We start from the raw sequence: 13233 nt of genomic DNA on the forward strand, positions 1-13233 counted from the left end.
CACCACACCTTGCTTTTTCGGGCCCTCTTGTCTGACTGTTTGATAACTTTCCAATTTTCAAAGACTTTCTAAAATTACGAGTATGTACACATACCCACACCTACTCCTGCACAGACACACACACAAACACACGCTTGTCAGTGGAGTTCATGGAGTCCACAGGTTTCGAACCCTCAGCGGCTGGAGTTACAGGTGCAGGAGTGATTTGTGCTCTCAACTGCTGAGCCATTTCTCCAGCCCCTCTGTGGCCTGATTTCGTTTTTTCACTTTTAGCTTGATGTGTGGGAGTGTTTTGCTTGCATGTATGTCTTGCACCGTGTGTGCTTGGTACCAGGGTGTTCAGAGGAAGGCATGGGAACCCTGAAGCTGGAGTTAGGGACAGTCATATCCCATGAAAACTATTCTTCCTGCTGCTCTGTGTACCTCTTCTGGCATGTCCACTGTGCCACATGCCTGTGGATTGATAACCAGAAGATTCAGGGGGCGGGAGAGAAAGGGGAGGGGGAAGGGAGGCTGAGAAGATGAATTGCCAGGGTGCCTGTGTTTTGGAAGAGGTAGCCCAGCAGGAGTGTTAAGAGCTGGTAGGGCATGTATGTCTGTGCTGGGGTGAGCATCTCTGTCTGGATGTGAAGGGGGTGCCGCTTTAGTTCAGATCCTTACAAGTCCTCCTCTTGTTCCGGCTTACCATAACTTGAGATTTCCTATAAATAAGAACATTTCTGACATTTGAGAAGGACAATGCTTTCAAAATTGTCAGGATAGCGATAGTGACTTTAAAATAGGGTTGTATTTTCTTTCATAGACAGGGTCTTACGATATAGCCTGGGCTGGCCTGGAACTCCATATATAGACCAGGCTGGCCTCAAATTCAAGATATCTGCCTGGCATCTTTTTTTTTTCCCCTAGGAGAATTTTTGCCACCAAGCACCATAGGGGACAAGTAAGTGTTAGACTTTTACTGTGTGACTAGACATAGAATTGTTTTTCAGAGAACATGGATGTCCCTCTGTCCCTCCCTTTTTCTTTTGGAGATAGGGTTTCACTGTATATGACAGGCTAGCTTCGAATTCCAGTGACCAGCCTGGAATTTCTAACTAGGGCTTGGCGTGTGTGTGTGTGTGTGTGTGTGTGTGTGTGTGTGTGTGTGTGTGTGTGTGGCCTAAAAGTTTTTTTAAACATTTTTTTCATTGTAAAAAATAAAAGTCAAAAGAAAAAAAGAAAATAATTTTAGGAATATATAATACTTAAGTGTTGAGGGGGAAAGACTGAGATTCCAATACATGTAGGTAAAAGATCTGGACAATTAAAAAAAAAAAAATAAGAATCCTTCAAAATAAAAATTCTCCCGTTCCTGCAGGATGTATAAATTAGGTTTATATTTACGAACATTCTTTCTGTTTGTTTGTTGTTTGGTTTTGTTTTCGAGACAGGGTTTCTCTGTGGCTTTGGAGCCTATCCTGGAACTCACTTTGTAGACCAGGCTGGCTTTGAACTCACAGAGATCCGCCTGCCTCTGCCTCCCGAGTGCTGGGATTAAAGATGTGCGCCACAGTCGCCTGGCTTTGCTTATCCCTTATCCGTTTTAGTACCACAGTATCACATTGCATTCCCGGGCAGTTCCTTGAAGATTTATCTCCTCTTTGGCTTGCTTCCGCATCAAACTCGCACATGCCGTCTGGGGACTATTTCTTCTTAGGACTCAGGTATATAAGGGCAACGATAGGACCAAAGTACCACCTATGAGGCGAGGATTGCTTTTCCTCCATTGTCGTATCGGACGCGTCTCCTTCAGAAGCATCCTGGAGTCGTGCACGCCAATTAGCCCAGCACTTAGAGACAGTCGGACCACTGAGTTCAGCTGGATTGCACAGTGCAGACCCGTCTCGCAGATCAAATAAGGATTTCTCGGAGGCACAGGGAAATAACTGAGTGGCACACTCCGTAGAAATGCTACACTCATAGAGCGAATCCTCGATCCACCTTCCTCACCCACTACCAAAGTGTATAGTCCAGCGGTTCCACAGGTGTGTCCGCCCGCTTATATGCCGGCTGGCTGACGCGAAGGCTTTTGGGAAGTGTAGTCCCGATTCTCTGACACTGGCAGCTCTTTTGCCGAGGCCGGTGGTCGCGTTGTATTCTGGGAAGTGTAGTTCAAGTTCTCCGAGCGCTCCCCGTGCTTCTGCAGAGCGGGTTGATGCAAAGCGTTCTGGGAAGTGTCTCCCTGTGTTTTCAGTTAGCATCCGTTTCCCCTTATGCTCCCGTGAGTCTCCTCTCTCCCGCACCTTCCTCGGCTGATCCCTGGATCCGGAGGTTTGCAGGGTCAGCGGCGGCGGGTGGCCGTTCGGGAATCGGCTCCAGGCTGGCCGGGCGCAAGCGCAGCGCAGGGCCGCCAGCGAGCCTCCCTCCATCCTGCAGAGATCACCGCACGGTCATCCTCCTGCCTCAGCCTCTGGAGTCCTGCGATGACAGGTGTGAGCCGTCACACCTTGCTTCACTGCTGTTGTCTGGAGTTGGGGTGGGAGAGCCGTGCTGACAGGGGTGTTTGGGAAATTGGTGCAGCTAGTGTCACCGGGCCCTGAAGGTTCTAGGACTCACTCCCACTGCAGGCAACCGGCATGGGCAGAGGAGGTGTGTCGCGAGCTGTCATAGAGGCGTAGACGGACACGTCTCTGGCTTTCCACGATGTCGGAATTTATTGAACAATGAGAAAGTCACAAGCTATGTATGTCAGTTTCGTTGGCTGCCACCTACCAGGGGATCTCGATTTCACTTGACCATTAATCACGGGTTCTTTTATTCCCATCTTAATAACTAATGATGAATCTCAGACCGTGCGTTGCTACTTACATAGCTGTACACGCACGGAGCTGCTGATAAGAAGGTTAAAGATGCTCCAGCGTTCAGACAGGACCCTGAAGTCGCAGGCAGGGAGCTGATACAGGTGCAGGGAAGAGATGGGTAGGGGACGAGATACAGGCCTACAGGTGATGCGCAGGTCCCGGGGACGCGTCTTGAGCTGATTGTCACAGGCAGAATAAGCCGAACTGGACTTGAGAACAAAGGCAGGAGTCCTTCACAGAACAAGGCTCCTGACACGTGACCAGGTGACTAAGCAGGGTGCCCGCTGCATTCGGGTTTCTTGGTGAGGTAGTTACATGTGTTTCCAGTGTGATTTGGCCCGTTTGCTTTTAGGCAGGTTTCTCTATGTAGCCCTGGCTGTCCTGGAACTCACTCTGTAGACCAGACTGGCCTGAAATCACAGAGATCCTCCTGCCTCTGCCTCCCAAGTGCTGGGATTAAAGGTGTGCACCATCACTGCCCAGCTAAGGCATAGCATTAAAAATTTTTTTTTCATTTTAGTCTCTCTCTTTCCATGACTTTGTGTGTATGTCATCTGTGTGTGCTAGTTACTGCGTGTGCTGATACGATACATGCATGCTCATGGTTGCATGTGTGGGGAGGCCAAAGGTCAGCATCAAGTGTCTTCCCATCATCACTCACCACCTTTTTTTTTTTCCTCATGGAACTCCAGACTAGCTGGCCGGGGAAACTAGTGACACCCCCCCCCCCCGCCTCTGCTTCCTCAGTGCGGGATTCCCAGGTGTGTGAGCCATGCTGGGCTTTGTATATGAGTACATGAGTACTGGGAATCCAAATCCAGGTTCTCATGCTTGCCTAGCAAGCATATGCGGACTTCCTGCCTTTAATCATTTTTATAATGTACTCTCACTTTGTGTGTGCAGAGGTCAGAAAACAACTCACAGAAAGAGTCCCAGGTTTGGTGACACAAGCTTTTCCCACTGGTCCGGTAGCACATGGGTTCCCCCTTTCTTTAACCTTTTAATTTATTTTTTGAGGCGGGGTCCCTCTATTTAATCCCAGCCGTCCTGTATTTTGCTAAGCAGACCAGGCTGGCTTCAAACTCGGCCTCCTGGGTGCTAGGATTAAAGGCTTTGTGTCGCCACCGCCTGTCGCCTGTCCCTTTAACTGTTGAATCTTCTCTGTTAGTGGAGAAATGAAAGCCTTGAACTTTTTGTGCCATGTGATCCTGAGCTCTTCTTTTGAGTGTTAATTTCTATCATGGGTCAGGTCTCTCATTGGGGGCAACTTTGGCTGCAGGTTGCGCTTGGGGACCTCCTTCAGCTGCAGAGGGCGCCCTTACCTCCTTCAGCTGCAGGGGGCGCCCTTACCTCCTTCAGAAGCAGAGGGCGCCCTTACCTCCTTCAGCTGCAGGGGGCGCCCCTTACCTCCTTCAGCTGCAGGGGGCGCCCCTTACCTCCTTCAGCTGCAGAGGGCGCCCCTTACCTCCTTCAGCTGCAGGGGGCGCCCCTTACCTCCTTCAGCTGCAGGGGGCGCCCCTTGCCTCCTTCAGCTGCAGAGGGCGCCCCTTACCTCCTTCAGCTGCAGAGGGCGCCCTTACCTCCTTCAGCTGCAGAGGGTGCCCCTTACCTCCTTCAGCTGGGCACTGGGGGACTCCTTTAGCTGCAGAGGGCATTCCCAGACCTCCTTCAGCTGCAGGGGATGCTCTGGGACCTCCTTTCTGTCCCCATCAATACTTGTTAACTCTGGACACCATTCCTATTGTCCCTTAGGAGAGTGTAAGATTGTCTTCAGCTTGTAGGCAGGCAGGGACTATTTAACTGCCTTGTCGGCATGACTGCCTGGTATTTCACAATGTTCTCTCCATCCACAGCCTCACCTCTCAGCATGCACTGAGGGGAAGGTGTGGTAGGTAGGTCATGACTCCTTCCGTGGCTGCTTCTGTTGTTTTGAGGAGTCTCACTATGTAGGCCTGGCTGTCCTGGAGCTCCCTATGTTGGCCAGGCTGGCCTCTCCTTTCCGAGTGATGGGACCGAGGATGTATGTCACCACGCCTGGCATATTTTTATTTTAACGGTGAAGGGTTTGAGATAGGGTGCATACATTTGGGCTTCGAGGTTGGATTGGAACTTGTACAGCCCAGGCCATGGCTCAGTCATCTGTCCCAGGCCGGGAAAGACAAGTAGGGGTGAAGAGCAGAGAGCGGAGACTGAGCCGTGGTGGCTGCACTTACAGATGAAGGGGTCCGGTGAGCCCCAGGTCTGACTTTGTGATACTGACCTGAACTTAATCTGCAGGAGGGTGCAGCTGGTAAAAGTGCTTGTTGCCAAGCCTGACAACCCGTGTTCAGTTCCCAGAGATTAAGGCTTGGAATGCTGGCTGCAGGATGAAGCTTGGTCCCAAGGCCCCACCTGCCTCTGACCTCACGTGTTCATGGGTGCAACAGCCGCCATCCTTGTTGCTAAGGATGCCCTAAAATACCAGGTACCAGTACCTCATCGAGGTGCTGTCTGCATGTGTTTATTTACTCCCCATCATAGTGGTAGGACTGACTTTCTATTTCTGTCCCTTTTACAGCTGAGGCTGCACACATGGCATTAGGCGTTGGCACCAAGGTCACACAGCAGCTGATGTGCAGGTACCTGGGAGGGACCTTCCTGAAGCTGGGTGTGCTAGCATGCAGGAGCTACTCAGGGCCCCCATGGCGTGCCAAACAATAGCAGGTTTCTAGCTCTTGTAGTGACTTTTGAGATAGGGTCCCACCTTGAACTGATAGCAATCCTTCTGCCTCAGTCTCTCCTGAGTGCCAGAATTTGCAGGTGTGACACCATAGCAAGCTCTTGTTTCTGCCCGGCAGAGATGATTCCTGTAGTCTGTTCATTTAATTATGCTGATTATTTAAAAAAAAAAATGTGGCTGCGTGCATTTCCCGGAGGCAGGAGCTTCATTCAGTTGTCTCTGTTTCCATGGGAAAGTTTTCCATGACCCTCCTGTCAGCTTGGTGAGTTTGCGAAACCTCGTGTCTTGGAAAAGCTGGCCATCTCTCCTAGCCAGGGGCTCTCAGCTGCAGGGTGCTGCTGTCTGTCTGAACCAGCCTCCCGAGGAGGGAGCACACTGCTACCCACAGCTCCCTGCCTCCGGAGCCAGTCACACCCTGGCTCGCCGCTCATGGCTCTTTTCTAGCCCACCATTGCATCCTCCTAAGACGAAGACCCGGAGAACAGAATGACCGAGTTCAGGGTGAGTTGGACTGACTGTTCTGGTTGTTCTTGTTGTCTCCCCCACCCCCTTACATCCATTGATTTATTTGTTGTGTGGGTGTGGCTGTATGCAGGTGCACCCGTGCCAGTGTGGCGTGCCCGTGGAGGGCAGGGGACAACTTGTGGCTCTCTCCTTCCACCCTGTGGGTCCTGGAGATGGAACTCAGTTTTCCAGGCTCGGTGGCAGTTTTAACGTATAAGAAAATGGACAGTTGAACTCTATGCAGAAAGTGGCCTTTTTGTTTGCTTTATGTTTTTGAGACAGGGTTCTATCCTGTCCTGGAACTCAGCCTCCCATTGGGATGGGGGCATTCTACCCCACGCCCAGCATCTGCGGTGCTGTGGGTGGGATCCATGGCTTTGGGAGGCCAGGCAGGTACTCCATGCCCATGCCACACCCCAGCCTCAGCTACCCTTTGTAGCAAGATTTACGGGCGTGTGTTTGGTGTTGTAGGAGGCGGTGACACTCGGGGACGTGGCCGTGGTCTTCAGCGAGGAGGAGCTGGGGCTGCTGGACACTGCGCAGAGGAAGCTGTACCGTGAGGTGATGCTGGAGACCTTCAGGACGCTGCTGTCAGTGGGTGAGGATGGTTGTGTAGCAGACGGTGGCTCCCACGAGGGCTCTGTGGCCCTGGCTGGCCTGCAGATCTTGAAGGGGTCTCAAGCTCTTGAAGGGGCCTGATGATTTTGAGTCGTCCTGAGGTATAGAGCTGGTTTTCTCTAGTGTTTCTCCCCTTGCTAATGTGTGTGCACAGGTGGACATCATGATGCTGGGCTTTCGTGCCTTCCACACATGTAGTTAATCTGTGAACAATGTTTTACATTAAAATTTTTTTTACTTTGTGGGGCTAGAGACGTGGCTTGGGGTTACGAGGACTGGCTGCTCCTGCAAAGGACCTGGGTTTGGTTCCCAGCACCCACATGGCCGCTCACAATCACCTGACTCCCTCATCTCACCCCTACAGGCACTAGACACGCACTCAGTACACAGACATTCATGCAGGCAAAAGACTCACACACGCAAAATAAATAAACCTTAAATTTAAAAAATTACTTTGTGTATGTGTGTTTGTATGTATGTGGGTGCACATGTGTCATGACATGTATGTGAAGGCCAGAGGACAACTGTGGGAGTCCCGGGGATTGAACTCAGGTCTTCAGGCTTGGCAGCAGTGTCTTTCCCCTCAAAGCCATCTTGCTGGCCCTTTATGAGCAGTTTTTAATGAAATAAAAATTAGGGTAGAGCCCGGCAGTAGTGGTGCACGCCTTTAGTCCCAGCATTCGGGAGGCAAAGGCAAGTGGATCTCTGTGGGTTCGAGGCCAGCCTGGTCTACAGAGTGAGTTCCAGGACAGGCAGCTCTTACACAGAGAAACCCTGTCTTGAAAAAAAACAAAAGCAAAACAAAAGATGGAAAAGCCAAACGTGGTGCCACACACTTTTGATCCCAGCATTCGGGAGGCAGAGGAGACAGATCTCTGTGAGTTTGAGGCCAGCCTGGTCTACACAGTGGGATCCAGGACCGCCTTGGGTACACAGTGAGACCCTGTCTCAAAGCAGGGCAGAGCAGCCCTGGGCGGTAACTTCTCTTTGCAGCAAAAATTAGTCTGTTGTCAAAAACAGTGTGAGAGATTGTAAGAGGAAAACAGGTGTGTGTTGTGTGTGTGTGTGTGTGTTGCTAGAGACGGAATCCAGGGTCTTGCACATGCTAGGCAAGCACTCTGCCATGAAGATAAATCTCACATTTATCCGGGCAAGGGCTCCCTAACACAGCCAGACTGGCCTTTCACTCATACTTTACCAGGCAGGCTTTGAACCTGTAACCCACCTGCCGTAGCCTCCCAAAATGCTGGGATGTTAGGCCTGTGCCACCCATCCTGGCGAAAATGGAACCTTTCTAATAATTTATGCTACTATCTGCATCTTTTGTGTCTTTTACACAAAACATGTTTCTTTCGTTATGACACAACTAGAATATTGGAAAACAGGGCAGAAGCGGAAGGCTCACTATGAGTTTGAGACTTAGCTTGGGGTGCAGAATGAAACGCTTGTCTCAAAAAACAAAATAGAGAAAAACAAGTTTAGAAAACATACACTGGTGTGTGTGTGTAGTTATGTGTGTGTGAGATGTGTGGTGTGGTGTGTGTGTGTGTGTGTGGTATGAGATATGTGGTGTGTGTGTGCATGTGTGTACGTGTGTAGTGTATGCAGTTATGTGTATGTGTGTGTGTGGTATGAGATATGTGGTGTGTGTGTGCATAGTGTATGTAGTTGTGTGTGTGTGGTATGACATATGTGGTGTGTGTAGTGTCTGTTTTTGTGCAGGTATGCAGTGTGTGGAGGTGTGCATCACACATGTGCTATAACATGCTTATGCAAACAGAGGACATGCGTGGGCCTTCCTTCTCTCCTACCACCACGTGGGTCCCAGGAACGGAACTCAGATCAACCACCTTGGCCCCCAGTACTTTTCTCTGAAGCATCTTGCTGAGTTGCTCATGAATTTACTTTATCTTACTAAGGCTTACTATTTGTGTGTGTTTCTGTGTGTATCCATGGAGGCGCCAGTGTGGCTGCTGGGAACAGAACTTGGCTCCTCTGCAAGAACAGTAAGTGCTCATGACTGCTGAGCCATCTCTCCAGCTCCCAAGAGACCATTTGAAATAAAACTCTCCACAGAGCCTCAGACTATCACATCCACCCAGTTCTAGATAGAACATGAGCTTTGAATTGTGGAGATGGCCAACGACCACAGGGGGGAGGGAGGGGACACTCTGCAGGAGGGGACCCGAGGCTCTGAGACCGCTGTGCAGTGTTGGTGCCCTGTCAGCCTGTGCCCAGGCCATAGGGGAGCTTGTGGGAGTTTGCATCTCTCTAGTGCGGCCATGCTGCCCCTCACCCTCACTTCTCAGCTCCCACGGACTCCTTTGGACTGGAGCCACGTCCTGTGACCACTGTGCCCGGGTGACTTATTACCTGGGGGCATCAAGTCTGGATGTTTAAGTGGCTTCCAGTGTCCCATGTGTCTGTCCTTCCCTCCTCCCCATCCCCATCCTATGTAAACATGGTCTGGGACTTTCTACCCTGCCAATCCCGCTCACGCTGGCCCCCTCTCAGACTGTCAAGAGTGTTCTCAACCTGAAGTCCTCCAGACCCTGTCCTGGGGTCACGCTGGTCTCTTCGGGGCCCTAACACCACCCGAGGAGCCTGCCCCCTTCATCCTCTCCCCTCCCTGGCCCTGTTTTGTTTCTGTCCAACCACTGGTCACGGAGTGCAGCTCTGCCATGCGTTTGCTATGGGAGCTCACTGTGCTCCAATTGCAGTGTGGTCTCGGGAGAGAAGAAACTGTCCATTCCCACTGCTCCCTGCCCAGAGCCGATCTGTGGCAGGCAGCTGTGCTGCAGATGTCTGCTGAGTGAATGAATGAGTTAATACTGGCTGCATGGATTTTCTTACAGTTAGTCAGGGGGATACATAACGGTTAGTAAACTTAAAAAATGTATAATCAAAGCATAGTCTAGAATAGTTTTGTTGTTGTTTTGTTTGGTTTGGTTTGGTTTTCCAAGCAGGTTTTTTCTGTGTAACAGCCTTGGCTGTCCAAGAAGTCACTCTACAGAGTGACCAGGATGGCCTCAGACTCACAGATATCCCATGCCTCTGCCTCCAGAGTGCTGGGGATTAAATTTGTATACCACCAGCAGCAGGCTTAGAATAGTTTGTTTGTTTGTTTGTTTTCCTTCCTCAATATTTTATTGTTAAGACAACTTGATTGGATGTCTCATTCTAATTTTTTAGGTGCCTTTGCAGATAGGTAGATAGACAGACAGACATATAGATAGATAGATAGATAGATAGATAGATAGATAGCTATTAATGTTCATTGTCTGAGCATTGTAGCCTCCAGCTGCCATAACAAAACATTGTAGGCATAAACCCTGGGTTTAGGTCTCAGCATTACAAAAATACTAAAACAAAACAACAACAACACTAACAATAATAAACCTACAGCCTAAGCGGCTTATAAATGACCGAAACCTGGTCTGGAGAAACGATGAGCACTGGCTACTCCTGCAGAGGGCCCACGTTTGGTTCCTACCCACATCACGTGGCTCCAGCAACGGCATGACCTAATGGCCTCCTGATGCCATTTCCCTGGGGTCAGGATTTCAGCCACCTTAAGGAGAATGAATGTCTTGCCCTGTGGCTTTCCCGTGGCCGTTAGTAGTGAGTCACACTCAGTGGGTATGGAGGTGCTTTCTGTTTCATTGTAGCAGCACTGAGGGTGGACCTGGGCCTGTGCTGGACAAGGCTGCCACCACCGAGCGGCATCCCAGGGTTTTAAAAGGCTGCTCCTTAGTCACAATGGTAGAAGTGACCTTTGCCTTTCATGTGAAGATGGAAGCAGCTTTAGAGATAGTAGCAGAAACACGTGGCTTTCAAGACCATCCTTGCTTCATGGCCATCTACCCCTTCCTAAAAGGCTCAGGGATGAATATCATTGACTATTATTGTTTAGTCTTTCTATTTAAAAACACTTAAGTCTGGGGGGGCATGACTTGAAGAACATGCTGTTAACTGATTAAAGGACTTCTCAGCCTCATATCTAAGGGGGAAACCGGGGCTGTTTAACCTGAGATCTGGAGGCTGCAGCTGGTAATGCTGATGTCCCAGAGAAAAGGAATTTCCTTCCTCTGGGGCCGTTTGAGAATACAAAGCACCCACTATACATTCTACATACAGCCAAATTCATAGTAACAAATATTCTGGAGTTGATTCTAGAATATTAATTGCTTCTTCTGTAATAAATGACAAAGGCTCACAGTATAGCTCAATGGTAGAAGGCTTGCCTAGCATGTACAGAGCCCTGGGTTCACTCCCGAGTACCAGACAAATAAAATCTGTGGAGTCTTGGTATAAACCAACACTTATGAGATAGAGGCAGGAAGACCTCGAGCTCAAGGTCATCCTTGTTAATACAATGAGTTCAAGACCAGCCTGGAATGCATAAGACCCTGTCTCAAAAAAAAAAAAAAAAAAAAATTCAACAGGATTTTGTGGTCTTCCCTTTGCAAGGCAAGACCATCTCTGTAATAAGATGGGCGTGATGATCCAGGAATGTAGGGATTCCAAGACTGGCTATCCACCTTCTGTGTCCCTCATCCCCTCTTCTTTTTTGCTGAGACTATGGAACTGGCTCCATAGACCAGGCTGGCCTCAAACTCAAAGATCTGCCCACCTCTGGGCAGATGCTAGGATTAAAGGTGTGCACCTGGCCAACAAAAACAAAAAACCAAAACTGTGGGGTTTTTTCGTTTGTTTGTTTGTTGTTGTTGTTTTGTTTTGTTCTTTGTTTTTTTCTGATGGAGATCTAGAGATAACGGAATTGTAACTTGTCACTCACCTGTGATGCTTTACAGGACTCTTGACCGTTTTTTTATTATTATGTTGTTAATGGGAGCCTGCTGCACTGACTTCTAGGGCGTGGAGGTGAGATGACATAATGCATGGAGTTAAAGGGAAGGGAACCGTTCTCTGGTTCGGGGAAGCCTTAGTAGGCTCTCCATGTAACTCCGACAGCAGCCAAGAGAGCATTCAAACACCCTGTTTCTCTCTCTGAAATCTCTCTGTGCTTTCAGGAGCCAGGAATCTAGATGAGACAGAGTCGCTTCAGGAGGTAGGATGGAGGTACCTGCCGCACGAGGAGCTTTTCTGCTCAGGAATCTGGCACCAAGTTTCCAGGGAGTTAACCCAGGGTGGAGACGGCACGGGGAACACCGGGGCAGCTGGCTCTGCACTGGGGAACCAGGATGCTGTCCAGTGCGAAGAAGCGGAGTTCAGCAAACATCCCGGGCAGAATTCACGGCCTCAACTCCACTGTGGAATGAACGGTGGTGACGAGCCTCACCAAGAGGAGATGAGCGAGAAAGACTCCAACTGGGACTCGGGTCTTCCAGTGAAGGGGCAGGCCCATGCAGGAGAGAGGAGGTGGGAAATGCGGCAGCTCCTTCTGCCGGCTGTCTGGTCTCCAAGCTCATCAGGTAAGGCACACTGGAGAGAAACCATACAAGTGTGAAGAATGTGGAAAGGGCTTCACTCGGGCCTCAACGCTCCTGGACCATCAGCGAGGCCACGCTGGAAACAAGCCCTACCAGTGCAATGCTTGTTGGAAGAGTTTCTGTCGCAGCTCAGAATTTCACAACCACCTAAGAGTGCACACGGGAGAAAAGCCCTACGCGTGTGGGGAGTGTGGCAAAGGCTTCAGCCAGGCCTCGCATCTTCTGGCCCATCAGAGAGGCCACACTGGCGAGAAGCCCTACAGGTGCAGCACGTGTGGGAAGGGCTTCAGCTGGAGTTCAGATCTTAACGTTCACGGTCGCATCCACACGGGAGAGAAGCCCTACAAATGCCGGAAGTGTGGGAAAGCCTTCGGTCGAGTCTCGGTTCTCCAAGTGCATCAGTGGGTCCACAGTGAAGAGAAACCGTTTCAGTGTGCAGAGTGTGGGAAGGGATTCACCGTGGAGTCACACCTTCAAGCCCACCGGAGGTCCCACACCGGAGAAAGACCCTACCAGTGTGAGGACTGCGGGAGAGGCTTCTACCGCGCCTCCAATTCTCTAGCTCACCGCGGGGTCCACACAGGAGAAAAACCGTACCCGTGCGATGTGTGTGGCAAACGCTTCCGGCAGAGGTCCTACCTCCGTGACCACCACAGGACCCACACTGGAGAGAAACCGTACAAGTGTGAGGCGTGTGGCAAAGGGTTCAGCTGGAGCTCAAGCCTCCTGATTCACCAGCGAGGCCACGCTGACAACGAGGGGCACAGGGATTTCCCTGCACCCGAGGACTCGCCCAGGAAACACGCACTATAGGTTTTAGGATCTGGTATTTCAGATGGAAGCCAAAACGTTCCAGTTCTTAGGGCCATCCATCATGGGAGACAAAGGAGTTGTATCCTAAAAGGATCAGTATTTTAACAACGATTGGGAGACCACAGAGCAAAGTCTCTAAGTTGGGGCCATGCAGACTTCATTCAGAACTGTGATCTTTAAAACGCTGAGACTAACCGCAGGAAAGTTGAGTGCGATCCGGAGGGATCTGAGCGTCCTAGGATGGAAGGGACCAGGTCTGTTTGACCGGAGCAATGTTTCTTAAGCT

At 50.3% G+C, this 13233-nt stretch overlaps 1 protein-coding gene across 1 annotated transcript; it reads left to right on the forward strand.

Moving 5' to 3' along the window:
* Window positions 1–6045: 6045 nt before the first annotated feature.
* Window positions 6046–12947, forward strand: LOC127238936 (zinc finger protein 45-like). Its single transcript, XM_051207711.1, is given in 4 exon segments — window positions 6046–6060; window positions 6535–6661; window positions 11715–12066; window positions 12068–12947. Coding segments are annotated over 4 exon segments (1374 nt in total).
* Window positions 12948–13233: the final 286 nt, after the last annotated feature.

The sequence above is a fragment of the Phodopus roborovskii genome, unplaced genomic scaffold (genome assembly GCF_943737965.1).
Source record: "Phodopus roborovskii unplaced genomic scaffold, PHOROB, whole genome shotgun sequence".
NCBI classification, from domain to species: domain Eukaryota; kingdom Metazoa; phylum Chordata; class Mammalia; order Rodentia; family Cricetidae; genus Phodopus; species Phodopus roborovskii.